The sequence below is a fragment of the Moesziomyces antarcticus genome, assembly GCF_000747765.1.
Source record: "Moesziomyces antarcticus DNA, scaffold: scaffold_v10002, strain JCM 10317, whole genome shotgun sequence".
NCBI classification, from domain to species: domain Eukaryota; kingdom Fungi; phylum Basidiomycota; class Ustilaginomycetes; order Ustilaginales; family Ustilaginaceae; genus Moesziomyces; species Moesziomyces antarcticus.
Window position 1 is genome coordinate 278,145 of NW_014639008.1, and position 20,444 is coordinate 298,588.

The 20,444-nt window shown below is 59.9% G+C and overlaps 9 protein-coding genes and 1 non-coding gene across 10 annotated transcripts; 5 read left to right on the plus strand and 5 right to left on the minus strand.

Moving 5' to 3' along the window:
• Positions 1–115: 115 nt before the first annotated feature.
• On the plus strand, positions 116–792 carry PAN0_002c1001 (uncharacterized protein; the record flags this gene model as incomplete). The annotated part of the gene is made up of 2 exons (XM_014803168.1): positions 116–342; positions 435–792. The coding sequence occupies 2 exons, from the start codon at positions 116–118 to the stop codon at positions 790–792; spliced, it is 585 nt and encodes a 194-aa protein (XP_014658654.1).
• A 1,887-nt stretch (positions 793–2,679) lies between these two features.
• Positions 2,680–3,633, plus strand: PAN0_002c1002 (mitochondrial carrier; the record flags this gene model as incomplete). The annotated part of the gene is made up of 1 exon (XM_014803169.1): positions 2,680–3,633. One exon carries the CDS (start codon positions 2,680–2,682, stop codon positions 3,631–3,633), a length of 954 nt encoding a protein of 317 aa, XP_014658655.1.
• Positions 3,634–3,927: 294 nt separating this feature from the next.
• On the minus strand, positions 3,928–5,604 carry PAN0_002d1003 (uncharacterized protein; the record flags this gene model as incomplete). The annotated part of the gene is made up of 1 exon (XM_014803170.1): positions 3,928–5,604. One exon carries the CDS (start codon positions 5,602–5,604, stop codon positions 3,928–3,930), a length of 1,677 nt encoding a protein of 558 aa, XP_014658656.1.
• Positions 5,605–5,789: 185 nt separating this feature from the next.
• PAN0_t002d0002 lies at positions 5,790–5,901 on the minus strand. The gene is made up of 2 exons: positions 5,866–5,901; positions 5,790–5,825 (listed from the first exon to the last, which is right to left on the minus strand). It is a non-coding gene; the product is annotated as a tRNA-Arg (tRNA).
• Positions 5,902–7,241: 1,340 nt separating this feature from the next.
• PAN0_002c1004 (uncharacterized protein) lies at positions 7,242–10,166 on the plus strand (the record flags this gene model as incomplete). The annotated part of the gene is made up of 1 exon (XM_014803171.1): positions 7,242–10,166. One exon carries the CDS (start codon positions 7,242–7,244, stop codon positions 10,164–10,166), a length of 2,925 nt encoding a protein of 974 aa, XP_014658657.1.
• Positions 10,167–10,483: 317 nt separating this feature from the next.
• Positions 10,484–11,161, minus strand: PAN0_002d1005 (uncharacterized protein; the record flags this gene model as incomplete). Its single annotated transcript, XM_014803172.1, has 2 exons — positions 10,484–10,630; positions 11,003–11,161. The coding sequence occupies 2 exons, from the start codon at positions 11,159–11,161 to the stop codon at positions 10,484–10,486; spliced, it is 306 nt and encodes a 101-aa protein (XP_014658658.1).
• Positions 11,162–11,223: 62 nt separating this feature from the next.
• PAN0_002d1006 (uncharacterized protein) lies at positions 11,224–12,244 on the minus strand (the record flags this gene model as incomplete). Its single annotated transcript, XM_014803173.1, has 4 exons — positions 11,224–11,391; positions 11,442–11,609; positions 11,672–12,041; positions 12,153–12,244. 4 exons carry the CDS (start codon positions 12,242–12,244, stop codon positions 11,224–11,226), a joined length of 798 nt encoding a protein of 265 aa, XP_014658659.1.
• An 800-nt stretch (positions 12,245–13,044) lies between these two features.
• Positions 13,045–13,666, plus strand: PAN0_002c1007 (vacuolar fusion protein mon1; the record flags this gene model as incomplete). The annotated part of the gene is made up of 3 exons (XM_014803174.1): positions 13,045–13,159; positions 13,237–13,492; positions 13,597–13,666. The coding sequence occupies 3 exons, from the start codon at positions 13,045–13,047 to the stop codon at positions 13,664–13,666; spliced, it is 441 nt and encodes a 146-aa protein (XP_014658660.1).
• Positions 13,667–13,783: 117 nt separating this feature from the next.
• Positions 13,784–15,073, minus strand: PAN0_002d1008 (cytochrome c oxidase biogenesis-related protein; the record flags this gene model as incomplete). The annotated part of the gene is made up of 1 exon (XM_014803175.1): positions 13,784–15,073. The coding sequence occupies one exon, from the start codon at positions 15,071–15,073 to the stop codon at positions 13,784–13,786; it is 1,290 nt and encodes a 429-aa protein (XP_014658661.1).
• Positions 15,074–16,000: 927 nt separating this feature from the next.
• PAN0_002c1009 (uncharacterized protein) lies at positions 16,001–20,407 on the plus strand (the record flags this gene model as incomplete). Its single annotated transcript, XM_014803176.1, has 1 exon — positions 16,001–20,407. One exon carries the CDS (start codon positions 16,001–16,003, stop codon positions 20,405–20,407), a length of 4,407 nt encoding a protein of 1,468 aa, XP_014658662.1.
• Between the last annotated feature and the right edge of the window lie 37 nt (positions 20,408–20,444).

Genomic DNA, 20,444 nt, shown 5'->3' on the forward strand with positions numbered 1-20,444 from the left:
TCTCCTAGGTTGAACCTAGGTCAAAGAGCCGAAGCCGCCGGAACAACACGCTCGAGGGGAAACCCGAGTTGGATACTCGCGTGATTCGCACGGCCCTCTCTGGCGCATCGGCACCATGGAAGGCTCGATAGGGAAGGATGAGATCGTGGCCACCACCAAATTCAAACCATCTTCCTCTTCGATCGCGGCACGGCAGAAGAAGCAGCAGGATGATGTCGTCGACGACTGGGACGCCGAGAGCAGCGACGAGGACACAGCTCCGATGCAGCAGAAAGATGCAGCAGAGACGAGCACAGCGCAGGTGGACGTCTTCCGCGCATCCAAGGACGAGTGGACCTCAGCGTAAGTAACGGCTCGCATCGCATCGCCAGGCTCAGGGACTAACATCGGGCGTCCGGATCGTCTACGCGCGATTGATGAAATGGCTCTTGCAGCAACTCACAGGCACCTACGGCCGTCCCGCTCGTCGTTTCGGGTCCAGGCCGAACACTGCCCGGGTCTGCCTACGGCCAGCGGGTGAATGCTCGCGGCGAGAACGGGTCGATCGCCTCGTCACCATACGCAGGCAGCCCTGCTATGGCCGAACCACCGCGGATCCTCCAGCGGCCCAGGAATGTGGCTCCAGGCGTACGCAGCGACGGAACATCGGCGAGCATGTCGAATTCGTCCTCCCAGGAGCGCAAGACAGTGGAGCAGCGCCAAGAAGAGTATCGTCTGGCGCGCGAGAGGATCTTTGGCACTCCCACCAACGCGTCTGGTGCGCCGTCCAAGGGTCGCCCATCGAAGCAGTAGCAGCAGGCCGAACGAGACCGGTGCAGCACAGGACGGCAGAGATCGCCGATTCAATATACCCCGTCTCACGCCGTCATGACCTGAGACCAACACCTGGCCGGGTGTGTTCGAATGAAGTGCGCTTGCCGAGGGCCAACCCGTAAGATGTCAGATCGACGAGCGGTGTTATATCGCTGGTCGCGACAGCAGCGGACAAGGTCAACCAACGCTGCAAGCTGGCGCTACCATTCGGGATGCGTTGATTCGCCAGCAGTCAGGATCCGGAGCGCCGAGGCGGGATAGCCGAAAACTTTCGTGTGGATATGGGGACCCCGTCTGACAGGATCGACGTGGGCAGCAGCTTGCCCTGGGTGACAGGCTGGCACTAGCGGTATCGCGCCAGTGGGGTTTCGAAGGAAACACCCGCTCAGGGTCACATCGAGCGCAAGTCCCGCTCGAGGCCAGTGAAGAGCATGGCGTCGGACCCGAGACGAGCCCAGTCTGACGGGGTTCGCATCGATCGGTGCTGCTCCGGCCTGTCGCTTGAAGCCGGAAAGTGACTATCGGGTTGAAAGGTGGCTGTAATGGCCGCAGCTACAAATTAGTTGCGATTTTTGTATTCCTCCAAAGCGACGCTGGATGTTCGGCCAGATCGATTTCTTCCGAAGTGACCGGCAAAGCGCACGCACGATTGATTTTGCAAGAATTCCCCCCTGACCTGACGCCTCGCCTCGGCGTTCACGAGCGACGGCAGCCACCGCAAAGCAGGACCGCGCACCGGCAAAAAAAAAAAAAAATTCTTCCTGGCGGGATGGGTGGCCGTTGGCATCATCGGTGCTCCGTCAAGCGCGGCGCTATAGCTGTGATTTGGACCCGCTGGTCTGTAGCATGGCCAGCTCCCTCACTGTTGGACCAAGAGCTGGCATCGGGTGTGATGTGGACATGTGCAATAGGAGACCTTTGACTATTCTGTCTCGAGATACAGCGAGTGCCGGAACGCATGTGGGAGGGCCAAGATCGCAGGTATCAGCGAGTGCAGCGTCGGAAGTCAAAGCCGCGCTGACCGCTGCCAGCTTGGCGCGGCGCCGCACAGAGCACCGAGCGAGCGAGGGCGGCAGGTTCGAACTTCTGGTGGTGCGTTTCTGCTCCGGTCCTTCCCTATCCAACGCACGATCTCGCGGGTGCGCTGGGCACTTGACCAGTGTGTGCTGTTGGTTCGAATTCACTCGGTGCGCACCAGCGCCTGTTGCCGCTGCTGGCCGAAATTTCGTTTTCTTCTGCTTTCGCCCGCCTATCTTCTCGTTCGCTCGCCCGCTCTGTGCCAGTGTGGCCCGCGCTGGCCATTGCGCGATTCAGGTCGGGCGGTCGGACGGACGGAGGGAGGGCCAATCATTCGTCGCCGTGGCCGTCCACCCCTGGCCCTCGCCCGCGCGATCCCCTTGAAAAATACCTGCCTTCGGCGCATCCCTTCCTTCTTACTTTCACCTACCTACCACCTCTCTTTCGTAGTACAGGTAAGCATGCCTCGTCCCATGGCCGTGCTTCACCAGCATCGCCTCAGGTTGTCACACATGCTCTCCGATACCCCTCCTCCAAAGCCTGCATATCCATCGTCGTCGTCGCCGTCGAGATCAGGAGCATACAAGTTTGCCGACGCTTCCGAGTGCCGATTGCGCTCGGAAAGTCGTCGGACTGCTGTTGAGATGTGAGCTGGGCATGCCGTGTGCTATGACTAGCGCCTCATCATCAGCAGAGTGTTCTTGGATACTCACGATCCTCGCCGTCGCACTAGGTTGTCGCTGCTTGGTCCGCTTCTCGGTGCATCTGTTGTGCAACCGACAATTATTTTTCGTAGCATCTGGCTGACAATCAACCCTTTCCCCTCTCACCTCAACCCCTTCAGTCAAAATGGGTACCGTCGCTGACCCCGCCAAGACCAAGAAGACCATGAGTGGCTTCGCCACCGACTTCCTCATGGGTGGTGTTTCCGCCGCCGTCTCCAAGACGGCTGCTGCCCCCATTGAGCGAATCAAGCTCCTCATCCAGAACCAGGACGAGATGATCAAGCAGGGCCGTCTTGCCGCCCCCTACAAGGGCATTGGCGACTGCTTCGTCCGCACCTACCAGCAGGAGGGCATGGTTTCGCTCTGGCGTGGTAACACCGCTAACGTCATCCGTTACTTCCCCACCCAGGCGCTCAACTTCGCCTTCAAGGACTTCTTCAAGTCGCTCTTCGCCGTCCCCAAGACCGCTCCCTACTGGAAGTCGCTCACGGCCAACCTTGCCTCCGGTGGTGCCGCCGGTGCCTCGTCGCTCCTCTTCGTCTACTCGCTCGACTATGCCCGTACCCGTCTTGCCAACGACGCCAAGTCGGCTGCCAAGGGCGGAGGAGACCGCCAGTTCAACGGCCTCGTCGACGTCTACCGCAAGACCATCGCCTCGGACGGTGTCGCCGGTCTCTACCGTGGCTTCGTCCCCTCGGTCGTCGGTATCGTCGTCTACCGCGGTCTCTACTTCGGCATGTACGACTCGCTCAAGCCCGTCCTGCTCACCGGCAACCTCTCGAACAACTTCCTCGCCTCGTTCCTCCTCGGCTGGGGTGTTACCACCGGTGCTGGTCTTGCTTCCTACCCTCTCGACACCATCCGTCGTCGCATGATGATGACCTCGGGTGGCAAGGTTCACTACAAGAACATGTTCGATGCCGGTCGCTCCATCGTCGCCGCCGAGGGTGTCTCGTCGCTCTTCAAGGGTGCCGGTGCCAACATTCTCCGTGGTATCGCCGGTGCCGGTGTGCTCTCCGGTTACGACAAGCTCCAGGAGGTCATGTTCGGCAAGGTCTACAAGGGCGGCTCCGGTTAAACGGTCCCCTGCGTACTCTTCGCTCCTCCTCCCCCTCCCTTCTGTGCAGTCGGCCCGGCCCATTCCCCGATGCCGGTCTTCATGGAATGAAAACTCAGCTTCTAGATCTGACTTTTTACGGAGCGTGTGTTCTGGATGTGGTCACTACTGAGAATCTCTTTTGAGGACGCCAATAAAGAAGACAGGGGGAATGCTGATGCGAATGCGGATGCGGATAGACTACAAATGCGACTGCGGAATTGGAGCTGGGAAGGAAGGTCGACGCTATGCGGGAAGGGGTCGGGCGTGGTGCTTTCAATGGTGGTTTGAGCGCTGGAGCCGGTCGAGCTCGCGCTGTGCTCGTAGCATGGCGTTCTCGTCGCGGAGACGCTCCATCTCGGCGCGCAGCATCTTGACCTCGGCGCGGAGCTCGAGTACGGCCTCGCTCTGCTCCGACTCTTCGGCCTTCTTGACCTGGCGTCGCATGCGTTGGTACTCGACGTTCCTCTGTGCGCGTCGACGCTGAGCTTCGCCTGGCTCGAGTACGGGCTTGCGGCCTCGCTTGCGCGGAACGCTCTGCTCTCTCTGCTCTGGCGCGGACTGCGCCGTACTTGCGGCACGAACAGCCTCGGCTCCTGCATGAGTGTCGACGTGGCCTGCTGTGGAGAGATCTTCCTCTGCTTCGCTAACGAAAGTGCTCGCGTGGGTCGAAGGCTCCTTTGCCTGCGGTCGATCCGCCTCCGTGGCAAAAGAAGTGGGACGCGGGAACAAGTGTGCATGCGGACGCGGGTCGCCTTCTCTGTATGATCCCCGCCGCGCAGCATCGGCAGGCGTTTGAGTTCCTGATGGCGTGCCCGAATGAGATGCAGCAACGGCCGCAGCTGCAGCGCGAGACTTTTCTGAAGCCACAACGTCGCGTACCGCCAGCGACCACGCCGAGGGCAGAGGCAGGTCGGGATTGAGATCCGGATTGAAGTCCGGGTCGTCCTCGTCCTCGTCTTCAAAGTCGAGATCGGCAAAGTGGAGCGGCCGGTACGCGTCCTGCGCAGGGATGCTGAACCCAACACCTGTTTGATCCGTCTGCGGATGCGAGCGGCCGGGAGCACTATCAGAGGCAACCTGCGTAGCAAGACTCGGTTGCGCAAAGTGATAGTTAGAAGAAGGAAAGACTTGCGCAGCTTGACCGTCCGAGCTTCGTCGTTGGCTGTGCTGCTGCTGCTGTTGCCGCTGCTGCTGTTCCATCAGGGTCTGGAGCAGCGCCGTGAGATCCTGCTCGCCGACCGGACGGCGCGAAACCTGCTGGTCTTTGCCCAAACGAGCGATCAGCGCCTGGATGAGCGGCTGAAGCGCCGACAGCTCGTTCTTGCTCCGAAGAGACGTAGAGCGTGACGGTCCAGCATGTGATGGGCCTGCGTGGTTCGGCGTCTGCGCTGGGCTGCTCTGTGGATGTGCAAAGGGCGATGGCGCAAGCTGGGACCCGGGCGTGGCCTGGCTCGCCCAGCCGATGGAGTCGGACGATCCGAGCACATGCGTGAGCATTTGAATCATGGCAGCGTAGAACTCGGCATCGTCTGCTCCGCCCGCTGGCGAGCGGCCGTCGACGCTAATCGCACTCGACGGCTGAGCGGATAGCGTAGCTTGAGGGTAGCTTCGCCGTGTGAGCCAGTTGGGGTCCAGCCGCTCGAGAAACTTGAAGGGCGACTCGTCGTCGTCTTCGTCCGCATCGGCGTCTCCATCCTCGTCATCCTCGTCTTCGTCGTCGTCGTTGTCATCGTCGTCATCGTCGTCCTCGTCTTCCGACTCTTCCTCTTGATCATCGTCGTCTTCCTCGGCGAGATCTTCGTCGTCACCTACGTCGTAAGTCGGATGGTCATCCTCCCTCTCCTCGTCTTCTCCGCGTCTCCGTCTCCCACTTCTGCTGCCACGCGATTCTGCGGTCCGCGCCGCACGCGCTCGAGGTGCCCTTGCTCGTCCGCCGCCTGCGGCTGCCATAGGTGACGACTATGACATGCAGTGTTTCGCTGCGAGAAGCGGCCGTTGGTCGGTCCAGAAAGATGAGAAAGGGAAAGGTGGCTGAGCAACCCGCACAAACGTCAGTGCGGAATCAACTCATGACGCGAGGGTGCAGACAGACGCGTCTTTCGTCGGGGGTGTTGGACTGCAAGCTCGACAAAAAGAGAGTCCTACGGGGATTGAACCCGCGACCTGCAGAAACCAAGACGGTGTACCTTGAAGGTGTCCTTCGACTTTGTGCCGAAGTCTGCCGCTCTACTGCTGAGCTAAAGACCCTGACAACCAGAATGGGTCAAAATGAGCGGTTGTGAATGCTCATCGAGACCACCCATATCCTCACTCCCCTTTTTTCATTTCCCCTTTTTGGTCTTTTTCTTCCGACTGCGGCAGGAGGGAGCACCGAAATTGCGCAGGTCGTAACCCTGCGCCTCTTCCTTCTTCCCACCACCATCAAAGCATCGAAACCAGGAAACGACCGCGCTTCGGCTCACCTCCGACTCTTCTCGCCTGTGGCCCTACGGTCTGAGCACGCTTGCTGTGTGGACGGCACTTCGCTCGTCATCAAAGACTCGCCATCGTGATCAGACGCTTCCGCACACCTTGCTGCTTCCGCCTTCCTTCTCTCTTTTCCCTGTCCGTTTCCCTTCCCCTTCTCCCGCACCCCCTTCCCTTTGAGTATCCTGCCCTTTAAAGAGTCCATTAGATGATGAAACCCACATCTTCTGTGACGGGACAAACTGGGCTACAGCAGCGAACTTTGCGACCTCGTGTCGTTGCATCAACCTTGTCATAACTATCCAGCTCGTTCCTCCTCTGTGGACGACTCGGCTGAACGACCTGGAACATTCCGTCCGCTGAGCTGTTCATCTTTGTCTTGTGTCGGAAACTGTCGCGCAATGTTCTCTCAATACAGCACAGTACATCACTTTTCGAACAGCGTGATCAGATCGCGAACAGAATGTGACCGGCTGTCATGGCCGAACGAATTGGACCGCTTGAGACCGGCAGCGTGGCTGTTGCAGAGCCTGTGTGCGATGTCCGGATCACAGACCTCACACAAGTGCTAAGCTTTGCCAAATCCTGGTCGAACTTTGTGACCTTGTGTCAGTCACACGCTACTCAAGTGTTTCGGATGTACGGGAAAGCTTGACGATGTGACCGACTTAGGCTCGGCCTTCGGAGTCAAAGCTTGGTTGGTTCAGTGATGCAAATCAAGGTGTCTCCTGAGTGGAACAGCACCGAAGGCGGGCGGACTTGATACACGTCTGTGATCCGTCTTGCAGGATTGCACAACGTCGAGCGTTCCGTTCGGGAGCCTGAGCTGACGATCTGACCTGTTGAAGCGGCTCAAACCACTTCCGCCCGGACGTCGACGAGGCGCTACGCTGCATTTTCCACTTCCGGATTTGACTGCATCGGAAGTCGGGACGTGGTTCGGCTCGGGAGTAACGACCCTGAAATCACGGAAACGTGGCCAAGTGTCTGTGCGGTGACTCGCTCCACTCGACGTGCTACCACCGTTCCTAGTGCCTTTATCTTCGTTCGCCTCGGACTGGAAAGACCGGCAGGCTGACATCCGCTCGTTCGCCAGTGAGCAGAGCTGGCTGCTCTCTACCATGCCGCCCAAGCCCAAATCGCAAGCGAAAGCAGCCGCCTCGCATTCCGACGGAGCGCTGTCTGCTTCGCCGCACTCGGCGGCCTCGCCGCGTCAAGCAGCTCCGCGAGAAAGCGCGGCGCTCGCATCCCTCCCGCACATCGAAGTCAAGCCTCAAAAAGCCTGTGTGCTTTGTCGCCGCTCCAAAGTCAAATGCATCCACGACGGAGCCCCGCCCTGCAAGCGCTGCAAAGACACCAACCAAGAAAGCCAGTGCAAGTTCCGTCTGCGAGCGGACGACGAGTCGTGGCGCGAGAGGACTGATGATGTCCTGTCGAGGCTCGGAGAGAGCGTCGAATGGCTCGTACAACAGCAGCAGAGGCAACAGCAGCAGCAGCAGCAGCAGCAACACGTAAGCCACGATGACCACCGTCGATCCGATGCGATTGGCTCCAGCAGCTCACCAATGTCCGCACCTTCCCCTCGGAAGGCACAGGCACACGCTGCTCTGTATCGACCGCCTCCGCCCTCGATGCGAGCCGCAAACGCTGCTCAGGGTCGAGCGACTGCGGACACGCCGGGCCCATCCGACCCATTGCTGCATCACAATCCCACTGGCTTTCACAATCGGCCCTCATCCACAACTTATCTTGGTTTCGACGGTGCGGCTGGCCTGTTGAGCCCAGGTGACTCGCATCCGCGCAGCATTTCATCCCCTTCGTCTTCCAGCTTTGGATCGACGAACCGAGCCTACCGCTCCCCGCCTGCCAGTGCACAGTCGTTCCGACCGCTTCGCAATCCATACCCTCCATCGCCTCCGCTGCCTGCCTCGACCCATGGCTCCTTGCCATTCTACCCGGGAAGCACGTCAATACACTCATCAGCTGCGGGCCGCTTTGGGCCGGATCCATCCAGTTCAGCTCGATCAAAGTACCCCTCGAACGTGCGGCAAGCGCACCACGCGCCGACGCTCGAGCCTGGTCAGACCCGCCCTTCCTCGTTGATCTATGCTGCTCACTCGTATGAACACGCCGCCGAGTCGAGGCAGCATTCCGCTTCGGACCATCAATCAGCATTCGACTCGCCTTACGCTGCGCCCACGAATCGTATCGGGCGGAACGATCCTCGACTCACGGTCATATCCATGGGCCTCGTGTCGATGGACCACGCGCGTCACCTCTTCAAGTTCTTTGCAAGGTACTTGCAGCCTCACTGCTTTGGATTCCCCGCCTACCCGGCCAACGAACACATGACGCCGCTCATCATCGCGTGCATCCTCATGGTCTCTGCGATGCACGAGCCCAACTCCCGCAAGCTTTTCGAGCGCCTCCGACACGAGGCCTTCTCCTCGCCTCTCTTGCTCGACCAGCCCATCGATCGCTCGGCTCCCCTCGATCCAGAGCTCGGGATTGGCGTCGAGGAGATCACGGGCGCGTGCATTGCGGCATGCTGGCTCGGTGGTCAAACCGCACTGTCCGTAGCGCGCTTGGCACGCTACTGGGCTATCGGCTATCTCGAGCACTTTGAAGTACGCTCTGCACAGACGCTTGGCGAGTGGATGACGATTCTGCCGCCTTTCCGCCAGATCGATCTCGTTGGCAAGTTGCGAATCTGGCTCATGTCGTACATCACTGAAGCACAACAGGCTGTCATCAATGACACGCCGAGCTTGTTCCCCGTGAGCGACCCTGCGCATTACTGCCAAGGCCTCCTCAATGCCAGCAGCCACAGCGTGGAAATCGCCGAGTCGCTTGCCAAGAACGAAGGCTCTGCTGAACCCAATCAGCCGCTCAAGGGTGGTACCGGCACGCCCAACTCGAACCACTCTTACTCTGCTGCTGCCCCTGCGGCGTACAATGACGGCGCGGGAGGGATGAGCTCGCTGGCGTCCGACCGTCAGCTGGTGGCGCATGCCCGCATGATGTCGATCCTGCTCGCAGCTCAAGATCTGCACCGCTCGGCGCGCTCTGCTGCGGCCTCGACCAATGACACTTCACGGGGGTCGAACCGGCCCACATCGCGGCCAGACGCCACGCCGAATGATGCATCACAGATGGTCGAGCGATGGCGGGAATGGCTCGAGGAGCTGAATCGGTGGCGATTGCTCACCTCGCAGCATTCCGATCTGTCGGACAGTTCGCTCGAATCGGTCGACCTCTCGCTTCTCTACCACCTCTCGCGCACGTTTTTGGCATCCCATCCGCTTGATCCCGACGTGGGCATCCTGGACGAGACACAGCACGCGCTCAAGGCCGCCTCCAACTCGAATCCGCCCAACTTTTCGCGGCTCGCTGTCGCCCAGCTGCGCACCATCTCGACCGCAAAGCATTCGGCTCTCTTTGCGCTCAAGCTCGCCACCACCGAGTTTGGCGAAAAGCTGTCGTATCTTCCGCAGTTCTACCACTGGCTGCTGGGCCATGCGGCTGGCCTGCTCCTCATGCTCGTGCAGCGTCGGGAGACTTTTCTCATGGCCAAGGAGGCCGATTCGCTGCTGGAAGTCACCGAAAAGTTTGTCCAGCTCTACGTCTTTCGCATCACCAGCCACTCGTTCCATTCCGCGGTAGGCGACAACGGAGTCGAGCCGAGCTTGCACAGAGGCGGCATCAAGCGATCCGCCTCGGGTGCCGACTTGCGCGGAGACGAGCAGCACGACTCGACTCGACCCCGACTCAACAATACCGGAAACGACGCAGGCTCTGCGCAAGACGGCGCTAGCGATCCGTTGAATTTTCAGTGGCCCTTTATGTCGGGCTTTCCGACCTCCGCTTCCGCTGCTTCGGCTGCGACCGGGTCCATACCCACGGCTTCACCCAACCCCATCCTGCAGCAGCAATTTACCCATGGGAATCCCGCCGAAAAGCACCCGGCACTCGCGAACGCGCAGGCCCTGGCGCGCGCGCTCTACCTCGTCAAGATGCAGGTCCAATCTCTCAGCGTGCGGATCTGATGCGGAGCGAGCAGAGTCCGACGTAGATATCATCAATGAAACAGATCGCGATGGAATAGGGTGATGGCTTGGAAAGAGAGTTTGAGGCACTCGTCCGTACTGAAGTTCGGAAGAATCGGAGCGACATGACCTGCCCTGATGCCGTCCCAGGAAACGAGGCGGCCATCCTCCAGCGTGAATGGTGGAGGTGGGGGAGCCGCGCCATGGCGCCGAGCGTGAGACAACTGCAGCTACGCACAACTTCAGGTAAACGGGCGCTGCGTGAACGGCGGTCGCGCAATTGCCGTCATCAAGCTTGAGCTCGTTCTTGTCGCCTGCTACTTAGACCGTCCTGCTGGGCTCGGCCCGGCCGACGGTACAGTACTGAGGTTGGCATCCTCGAGCTGCAAGGCGGCATTGTTGTCGTCGTTGTTGTCCAGCTCATACTCGTTGTCAACGTCGGCCAGCTTGCCGCCGAGGTTGCTCTTGCCAGTCAAGGAGCGCCACAGACACAGACACACACAGAGAGAGAGAGAGAGAGAGGGAGAGAGAGAGAGAGAGAGAGAGAGAGAGAGAGAGAGAGAGAGAGGGGGGGGGAGGGAGAGAGGGAGGGAGCGAGAGGAGCGGCACGGCGGTCCGTCTGCTCGGCGTCGTCGAGGCTGCCACGCTGCCTTGAACCTCTGCCAGTCTGGCCTCCCAGCCCCGCGCACACCACACCCAAGAAGCGCTCCAAGCACCACCTTCTCAAGACTTCGACCAAGAAGGGGGAGGTCGTATCCAGCTCCAATGCTCAACGTTTGCCTAGGGAGCAGGCGCCGCTGGCTAGCTTAAGTACCATCCTGCCTGGTTGAAGTCACGGTTGCAATGCTGCCTGTGCGCTTGACGGGGTCGAGAAGCCACGTGATAGTCTTCTTGAGCTGCGCCTGCCAGCTGTTGGGCTGGGGCTTTGTCCTGGGGGCCAACGCTGTGCCAATGCGGAGCCGTGATTGAGCCATCCGAGCTCTTGATGCCAACATCCATCAATGTGGGAGGCTGGCGTTGACAAGATCGATCCCCTTTCCCCACTTCAACTTGGAGCCTAGTTGAGCATCGGGTCCAAGGCAAGTTTGTTGTCGCTCCGTTCAGACGCTTTCAAGCGCCGGTCGTCCTGGTTCTTGTTGCGGTCCTCATTGTCGTCTCTGTTGCTACCATCATCAGAACTTGTGAAGTTGGATCCGTTGGCGCGGTGAAGCTGGACCCGTCGGCGCTGGTGAAGCGGCCAATGGAACGCAGAGTTAGACGTCTGCAAGTGCGCACAGCTTCCGGAGCCCTGACCAGGCTGGCAAGAGCTGCGAAGCGGTTCCATCCAAGCACCTCCTTTGGATGATCGAAGCAATCCGTCAGGTTGGCGATAAAGAGCTTGAACACCCTCAGGAGGTGCTTCTCCACCTTTGGAAGGTTTGCAACAATGCAGTACTGCTTGTACTGTTTAAGCAAGCATGTCAGTCTTTCATCGGCCCAAGTGAGTTGAGCGATGGGGAACTTACCATAGAAACCAACTTCTCAGCAGTCCTGCGCAAGAAGAGCTTGCTGGTGTTCTTGGGCACATCACTTGTCTTGCGGAACTTGGGTTCGACAAAGTCTGAGAACTGCCTGTCTCGGACCTGGAGGCGCTTGACCAGTTTGCAAAGCCATGATATTGTCTTCTTGAGCTCGGCGTTGCAGCTGCCGTGCTCCTCGTCCTTGACGCGGGCGGTGAGCTCCCTAAGTCCACATCCTTGATGCAAGCAGTGAGCTCTCCTTGTCCACGTCCTCAACGCGGGCGGTGAGCTCTCTTCGTCCACGTCCTCGACGCGGGCGGTAAGCTCCATGCCAGTTGCCATCGCCAATGGATGTGGACGAAGAGAGCTCGGATGGCTTGATCATCAAGATCAAGTACAAGCTCAGCCTGTTCGTGCGTCGAGGAGAGCAACAGCAGCAACAGTCTATTTGACGAAGCTGTTGGCAAAAACGCCAAGGATATTGCACATGGCTGGGCCAATTGCGCGGATAATGTCGATCTTTTTGATGGTCAGCAGGACTTTGCGGGCAACAATGAGGGACTGTACGCCTGCTGGCATGGGGAAGAGGAGGAGGAGGATCCGGCATCGTCGTGGACGGACAGGCGGTCGCCGCAGATGACGAGGACGAGCTTGGATCCGACTAGGCGCACACATCCTCGGCGGCGAGCAGGACGTCGCCTCTCGTTTGATCATGCTGCTGTGGACCGAGGCTTTGTTAGAGGGTGGAATGATCGTCTCTCCCCTCTTCGACTCGGCCCTGCTCAGCGGTTCATCTGGCTCCGCACGTCCATGCTGGCAAGTACTCAATAACCCGGGCCGGTTGCGGTCGGCGTTCATGCTACGCTGCCGTATCTGACAGCTGGCTTCGCTCCAGTGGCGTAGACTCTTGTTTCTTGGTTCAATCCATCGAAATTGCAGCGCTCACACCAGACATCGACCTTCGATTCCAGCAGCACGACCAAGTTCACAGACAGGGCGCCTGCTGGAAGGTGCCGAGGTGATACAATTGCGCCGGGAGGACCGGTCTCAAACTCCTCGTCGAACCTGACATCCTTGCCGCGCAGCTGTGGCACTCGCGCGGCCTCGATGTGTGGCCGATGTTGCAAGGAACTCGGCTCATGAAGATCCAAGAGCTGTCGATTTGCGCGAGGTCTGAACATGTCAGTTTGCTTGATCTTACAAATTAGACTCGAGCGCCACGTGACTGAAGGTGGCCCAGTCCGGAAGAAAAGGTGTGGGCGGCAAGAGGGCGAGTTCCGGGATTCCACATTTTGCTCGCCCAAGCCTTGTGCAAGTGCTCTCACTTTGATATCCACACCATCTCGACAACCTCCCAGCGTCGTAAAGAGACTGCCACAATGATCGCACGACTACCGACCACAGTGATGGCGTCCGTGAGGGCATCCAGCTCGAGGACCTTCGCCACAACAGCAGCCGTGGCAGCACCAGTCAAGTCGATTCCCAAGCCAAAAGGTAAGCTTGCATCGTCGTCTCTGAACGTGGTCCGTTGCAGCTTGCTAACCGGGCCCACGCCTAATTGACATGTGCAGGCGACATTGCAAATGCGGAAAAGTTCTTGACGGCGATCTCGCGCACTCGTCGGGACTTGGCGGCGAACTCGTCGCTGACGGGAGCGATCGGCGACAAGTGGTCCAACATCTTCACTGTGCGCACGACCGAGCTCAAGGAGGCCGGCGTCACCACCAAGGACAGGAAGTTCTTCCTTTGGGCACGCGAGAAGTTCCGCCAGGGCGCTGATCCAGCTCTCTTCATCACCGACGCCAAGCCAAAGAAGAAGGTCCGAGGGTACGTACACGCTCTCTTTGCCGATCCAGCTTCCATGCACACACTTGCTGATTCGATTGCTTGTCTTCCCGCTCATTCTACGATGCTGCTCTGATTGATTTCAGATGGGGCCCAAGAGTGCAGACGGCTGAGCGCATCCGCGTGCGCGGCGTCAGGAGGCCCGGCGAGAAGTAGAAATGTCCACCTGCATCTTTCCTTGTACCATATCTCAGCAATTACGACCTTCAAATCATTGGGACGAAAGGAGGGCATGGGTGGCATAGTGCAGTGAAGCTTCCGAAAATGCTGGGTCTATCGGCTCTGTTGCTGTTGGAGGAGCTGGCGTTTGCGGGCGGTCTTGACGAGTTCGGAGCGGCGGTCTAGGACAGCGAGCAGCGAGTTCTGAAGCAGCGTATAGATACCGGACGAGAGCCAGTAGACGACCAGCACACCGGGAGCCTGACAGGCGATGGGGATGAAAGCGATAGCCAGCACACGCAGAGCATTTGTGATGATGCGCACTCTTCGTGGCTCCTCCTCCTCTTGCTTTGCTGGCTGGGATTGGGATCCAGGGGCCAGCAGCTTTTCGGCGGTTTTCGTAGCCGCGTCTGCATCGCTGCCGGAGGTGGCCGCACGGATCTTGGCGATGGTGCGTCTACTCCAGCTGTTGAGCTCTGTGTTGGCGAGGGTGAGCATGCCAAACGACACGGGACCGAGCATGGTGGCGTCCTTGTCGGCGAGCGTGGGTCCGCCCATGGTGCCCTTGAGCTTTGCGATGGCCGCCTCGTCGAAGCCGCGGTCGGCGAGGATGGCGGTGCTGGCCTTGAACTGCGCGGCGAGCTCGGGCGAGGGCGACCACCACGGCAGCACCTCGGATGCGAAGGGTGTGGATGGATCCAGCGCCGACTGACGCAGGAGCGCCGTCATGAGCAGGAAGACGGGGATACTGACGGTAGCCGGGCCGATGAACGCCGGAAGCGGAGAGGCATTGTGCTTGCGAAGCAGCTTGGCGAGTTCCGCTTTAAGCTCCTTTTGGGCTTCGACGTTGAACTGCTCGTACGACATGCCTGCTCTGCGGCAGCGTGCGCGAACGACTAGTGGGATGCGCTCCTTCATGATCTCCCACTCTGGCAGCACCTTTTCGGTGAGCTTGCGTGTCTTGCTCCTCTGCCACAAAGTGACGGGCAGAGTGACCGCGGTTCGAACCGCGAATGCGAGGACAAAGATCGAGAGGGCGTGGGCATGTGGCCCAGAGAGGTGTAGCGTATCGGCAAGATTGTGAATGGTGGGCACCCATGGTTGGAGGAACTCGAAGCCGCCCTGAATGGCGTTGGGGTCAGCTGCAGATTCTGCGGCGGTGGCGCCTGCGGGTACTTCGGCTGCTGGCGATGCTGCTGATGGTGGAGCTGCTTGAGATGTGGAAGGCAGTGAGGACGGAGCGTTTGCGCGGCGTGTGGGTGTTGAAGCGAAGCCACGAGTACGGTGTGATAGGAGGCTATGGGTGACAGCACCGCGAGGTAGTGCGGAACTGGTGCACGGCAGACCTGCTGCTCTTGTGCGCACGCCGGCCGCGACCACGCGGAAGACGCTTGTAGAAGCCATGTCCAAGTCGATATGGGAGTGAGGTTCTTCTTTCCGGGCGTCAGAGCCTAGCTCAGCGGAGTAAGAATCAGCGAATAGGGAAAGCTGAGGTCGAGTGATGGCGGCCTGAGGAAGAGCATAGAGCGGTCGAGCCCGCCAGTCGGACAGATTTGTCAAGCTTCACACCGCTGCTTCCCGGCTTCCAACACTCCACTTTTCTTCCACCCGAGGGAGGGGCTATCGGCGATTCTAATCCCCGATCAATGATAGCCTCCACGCGACTCAAAAAAAAATCCGGAGCATTTTACGCGACGTCCGGCGCGTTGGGTGGGGAAGCGAGCGTGGAGGTGTTGGTTTTGCATTGAATGCACCTCCGCCACGCTGAGCCAAGAAGCAGGACCGAAGAAAGCAGCTGAGTTGGATTGGAAGCGGCGGTGGCGAGTTCATGTTGCTGATGGAGAGCGGGTCGGTAGCTTTCCGACTGTGATCGTCTGCAGCCCTGACCGGCTGTTCCGCACCATCCATCATCGGAACAGGCGCTCCAAAGCTCACAAACACAGACGGAACAGGACGAGGGCGAGCGCAAACTGCGGATGCGGAGGTGCGGCTGCGACGGCGTTCCCGCACAGCTGTTCCACTCTCGCCGGGCTCGAGCGGCACCTTCTGCGTTTGCTCACGACTGAACTCAGCCCCACCCTCCTTCCAGCTCTCATCCGCACTCAACTTCCGCACTCACACCCGCACTCGACTTTCCGCACTCGACTTCCGCACCAACCTTATCTCGCTGCACGCTCAACGGACATGCCCCCGCCCCGCTTCTTCCATCGCTACCACCTTCTCAGCCATATCCGGCACTTAGCTCATCTACCAACATCCTTGCTTGCCTTCCACACTTAATCACCAGTCACCGACGCCTCGCAGCATCCCAAGCATCTCCGAGGCGTCATCATGGCGAAGCCCGCGGACGACGTCGATGACATCGACGAGTTCGACGACTTTGGTATGGACGACTTTGATGACTCTGCACTTCAGCAGCTCGACCAAATCGAAAACAAGCTCATCAATCAGGTCGGCAACCCTTCGTTCACAACTACTTCTGCGTCCGACGCAAACCGGCCGATTGCGCAAGGAAAGGCTACCGCTCGCTTCCAGACATCGTCGTCCTACGTCGGCGCATCGAATGCAACTGCGTCAACGTCCGCAAAACCGTTGCAGCGCGTGGCGTCCGCAAGCTCAACGGGCCTCTCCCAGTCCGCCTCGTCTGGAGCTCATCGTCAGATGACCTTATTTGGCAAGCCCGCCGCACCCACGCAACCACGCGCTGCCAAGGTCGTCTCGTCCAGCCCAGGCCACATCACGCTGTCCTCTCAGTCTGCAACGCAGGCCAATGTCGACGGAGCCCGCTTTGGCACCCTCGAGGCAAAGGACACTTCCTCGTCCGCTCGTCCGCCTTGGCAACAAAAGATAGGCACAAAGACGTGGGACAGAGAGGCCTACCTGCATCGTGAAAATGCAAGGAATCGCGACAACGCTGCCATCGATCTTGACGCATCCGACGAAGACGACTCCCCGTCCGGCAAGGGCAAGCAGAAGCGCAACTGGGATGTGCACAGCAAGTACGAAAACGTCCTCCCGCCACCTCCACCACCGCGCCACGTCGCGCCACCACAACCCCAAAAATGCAAGATCGATCTCGAGGCTGCAAAGACCTGGATCTATCCAACCAACATGGAGAGGCGCGACTACCAGTACAACATCGTGCAAAAGGCGCTCTTCAACAACGTCCTCGTCGCTCTCCCTACCGGTCTCGGCAAGACCTTCATCGCCGCCGTCGTCATCCTCAACTTCTTTCGCTGGTTCCCCGATGGCAAGATCGTCTTCCTCGCTCCAACAAAGCCGCTCGTGGACCAGCAAAAGACCGCTTGCCATCGCATCTGTGGCTTGCCGTGGGACTGCGCCATCGACCTCACCGGCAACACCAACTCCGAGCGCCGCGCTGACTACTGGCGCACAAAGCGCATCTTCTACATGACGCCTCAGACCATCGAAAACGACATCCTTCACAATCGTTTCGATCGGCGCGACATTGTATGCGTCGTCGTAGACGAGGCCCACCGCGCACGCGGTCGCTACGCCTACGGAAACGTCATCGGTCAGATCATGGAGGTCAACCCGCACTTTCGCGTGCTCGCCCTCTCGGCTACCCCGGGCAAAGACTCGGACAGCGTCCAGGAGGTCGTCGATCAGCTCCACATCAACCAGATCGAAATCCGCACCGAAGAGGCCATCGACGTACAGCGCTACATGTTCCGCAAGCGCGAAGAGATCGTCAATGTGCCGCTCGGAAAGGATCTCAACCAGGTCAAGGACAGCTGGGCCAAGCTCATGCAGACCCAGATGGACCCTTTGCTCAAGGCAGGCCTCTTGCACAACCAGGACCCCGTCTTCCTTCATCCCTTCGCAGTCAATAAGATCAATGGGGATCAGAGCCGCGCTGCCATCCTGAAAAGCAAGCCCTTCCTCCGCGCCAACATCTCCGAGCTGGCACATATGGCGCTCTCGATGCAGTACCTCATGGAACAGTCGCCCACCATGTTCTACAATCGCCTCAAGGAACGCTCGCTCGGCTACAATGCCAAGGGCAAGAAGACGTCCACCTCCAAGCAGCAGACCTACGCCAATACCAACAGCACCTTCAACGAGATCATGCGCGAGCTCGAGATCATGCAGGACACCAAAGGCCGCATCCTGCACCCCAAGATGCTCAAGCTCGTCGAGGTGCTAGGCGAGCACTTTAAGCGGTGCCAGGAAGAGCGCATGCACAACGCAGAGGCGTACACCGAGAGCGGCCACAATGTGTATGGATGCACGCCCAAGTCTTCCGACCTGTCGCAGCTCAACAACTTGTCCCAGGCCGATACACGCGTCATGGTCTTTTGCTCCTACCGCGAGTGCTGCGATGAGATCGTCAGCTTCCTGAACGATTCCGGATTCAAGGCCACCGAATTTGTCGGCCAGAGCAAGGCCAAGAACGGCAAGAAGGGGATGTCGCAGAAGGATCAAGAGCGCGTCATCAACGATTTCAAAGCGGGCAAGTACAACGTGCTCGTCGCCACCTCGATTGGCGAGGAGGGACTCGACATCGGCTCGGTCGACCTCACGGCGTGCTACGAGGCCGTCAAAGACTCGATCCGCATGCTCCAGCGTATCGGCCGAACCGGACGCAAGCGCGAGGGCAAGATCGTCGTGCTCGTCTCGGAAGGCCGCGAGCAGCACAACTGGCAGCACTCCAAGGAAAACTACAAGTTGGTGCAGAATCAGGTCGACTCGCGTCTCTATGTCGAGCTGTTTGACGACGTCGATCGCATGGTGCCCGACCACATCGCGCCGCGCCCCATCCTCAAAGAGGTGGAGCAGCCCGAGTTCGATCCCTCGATGGTGTCGTCCGGCGTCAAGGCGAATGCCAAACCTGCGCGCGCCAAAAAGGAGCCCAAGCCCAAAAAGGATCCGAAGCGCAACATGCCCGAGGGCGGCGACCTGATCGCTGGATTCCGCAAGGCCTCGACGCTCGCCAAACGCAAGCAACGCAGCAGCGACATTGACGAGTCAGGTCGCAGCGACGCCGATGACCCGCCCATCAACGAGACGCACAGCCAGAGGATGCTGCGACTGCTCACTATGCCCGATGAGGAGATGGAAGCCGAGTTCGCCAAACGACACGCCTCGCTCGACCTCGACATCCGTCCCGTCAAGGAAAGGCGCCGAGCTGCCATGGCGAAAGCCTTCTCTCCGCTGAGCTCGCCGGAGATGGCGCCGCGCGTGCTCTCGCGCTCGTCGCGGGTGACGTCGAACTCCGAGTCTCGTCCGGACACACCGCCGCTCCCAGACGGGATCGAGACGCCGCCGTTGCCGTCTGCATTGTCGATGTCGTCGTCTTCGCGGCCGCTCGCCGCGGGAAGGAAGCTCGGTGTGGGTCTGCGACGAAGCTCCGGACGCAGCGCCACGAGCACGGGCACGCTTGCGCTTCGCAAGTCCAGCGACGCGCTCGACTTGACTGGCGACGAACCCTCAGCCTCGACCAAGCGCAACGTCATTTCGCCGAGGAGCAGAGGCATCGCTACGACAGTGATCTCGGACGACGACGACGACGAGTTTGGTGGAGGCGACTTGGCCTTGGACATGTCGATGGAAAACGTACTTGCACGTGTTGAGGCCGAGGCGGCTGCGAAAGTGCGAGCCGCCAAGGTGCCGGCCGTACCTAGCCCGGCACCAACGAAGGTGACTCGTCTCAAGACCGACCCGACCATGGTGGCGTTAATGGCCGAAGACGAAGCGCAAGAGCAGATTGAGAGCGCAGACACCGCCAGTGGCTCACGCAAGCGCAAGAAGGCGGACACGGCAAGCAACGGGCAGCCGACGCCGGCCAAGAGGCACGAGTCGCCAGGCAAGAGCTCCATGGGACCTCCCGACTCGGCACCTCGACGCGCCGGCGCAGGCCGGGGCAAGCGAGTGATCCTCGAGTCGCCTGACGGCGAGCAGTCCGGCGTCTCTTCGAAGAAAAGCGAGGAGCGAGAAGCGGAGCCTGACACCACATTGTCTTCGCCCATCAAGGCGCCAGTGCGGCGCGCTGGACGGCTGCAGAAAGCGACGAGCGTGCAGAAAAGCCCAGTAGCGGAAGGAGCGGACACGAGTCCGACGGCGCGCAAGGGCAAGGCACGCTTTGTGCGCGGCATGGTCGACGACGACCAAGGCGGCAGCAAGAACCTTGATGATGCGGCCGGCGATGGGGCTGGGGCGTCGCGAGCCACGGCCCGGGGTCAGAAGCAGGGTGCAGAAGGTAAGAAGGTCAAGGGGGAGAAGCGAAAGAAGCGCAAGATCATGAATTCACCGCGGTCGCGTGCGCTATTCCAGTACGAAGCCGAGCGGTCTACGGACGAGGAGGAGCACGGGGAGCGGGACGAGGATGATTCGGGGCTGGGCACGTCGGACGAGGACGATTCGGACCGGGAGGCGGTGGGAGATTTTGAGCCTACGCAGGCGCCGCGCGGCTACCACCAGCAGAGCGTGTACATGCAGTCGATGCTGTCGCAGCACGCGCCACCCGAGTTTGAGCGTCTACGCCACGGACCGTTCCCTGGGCTCGGAGGCCGATTCGGCGAGCCCGTCACACCCCAACGCGCGAGAAGGCAGCATGCACCGTCGTCGGAGGCAAGACCCATCCACCGCGGACCCATGGATTCATCCGACAGGTACTCGGAGGATTCGTTCGTGGTGAACGACGACGAAGAGATCGTCTACGACTCGGAGTTGTCGGATACGCTGCCGGACAGCAGCCAGTTTGGCCAAGTTTTCTGATCAGCAAAATGGCGCACAGGCAACGATGGGGCGATGA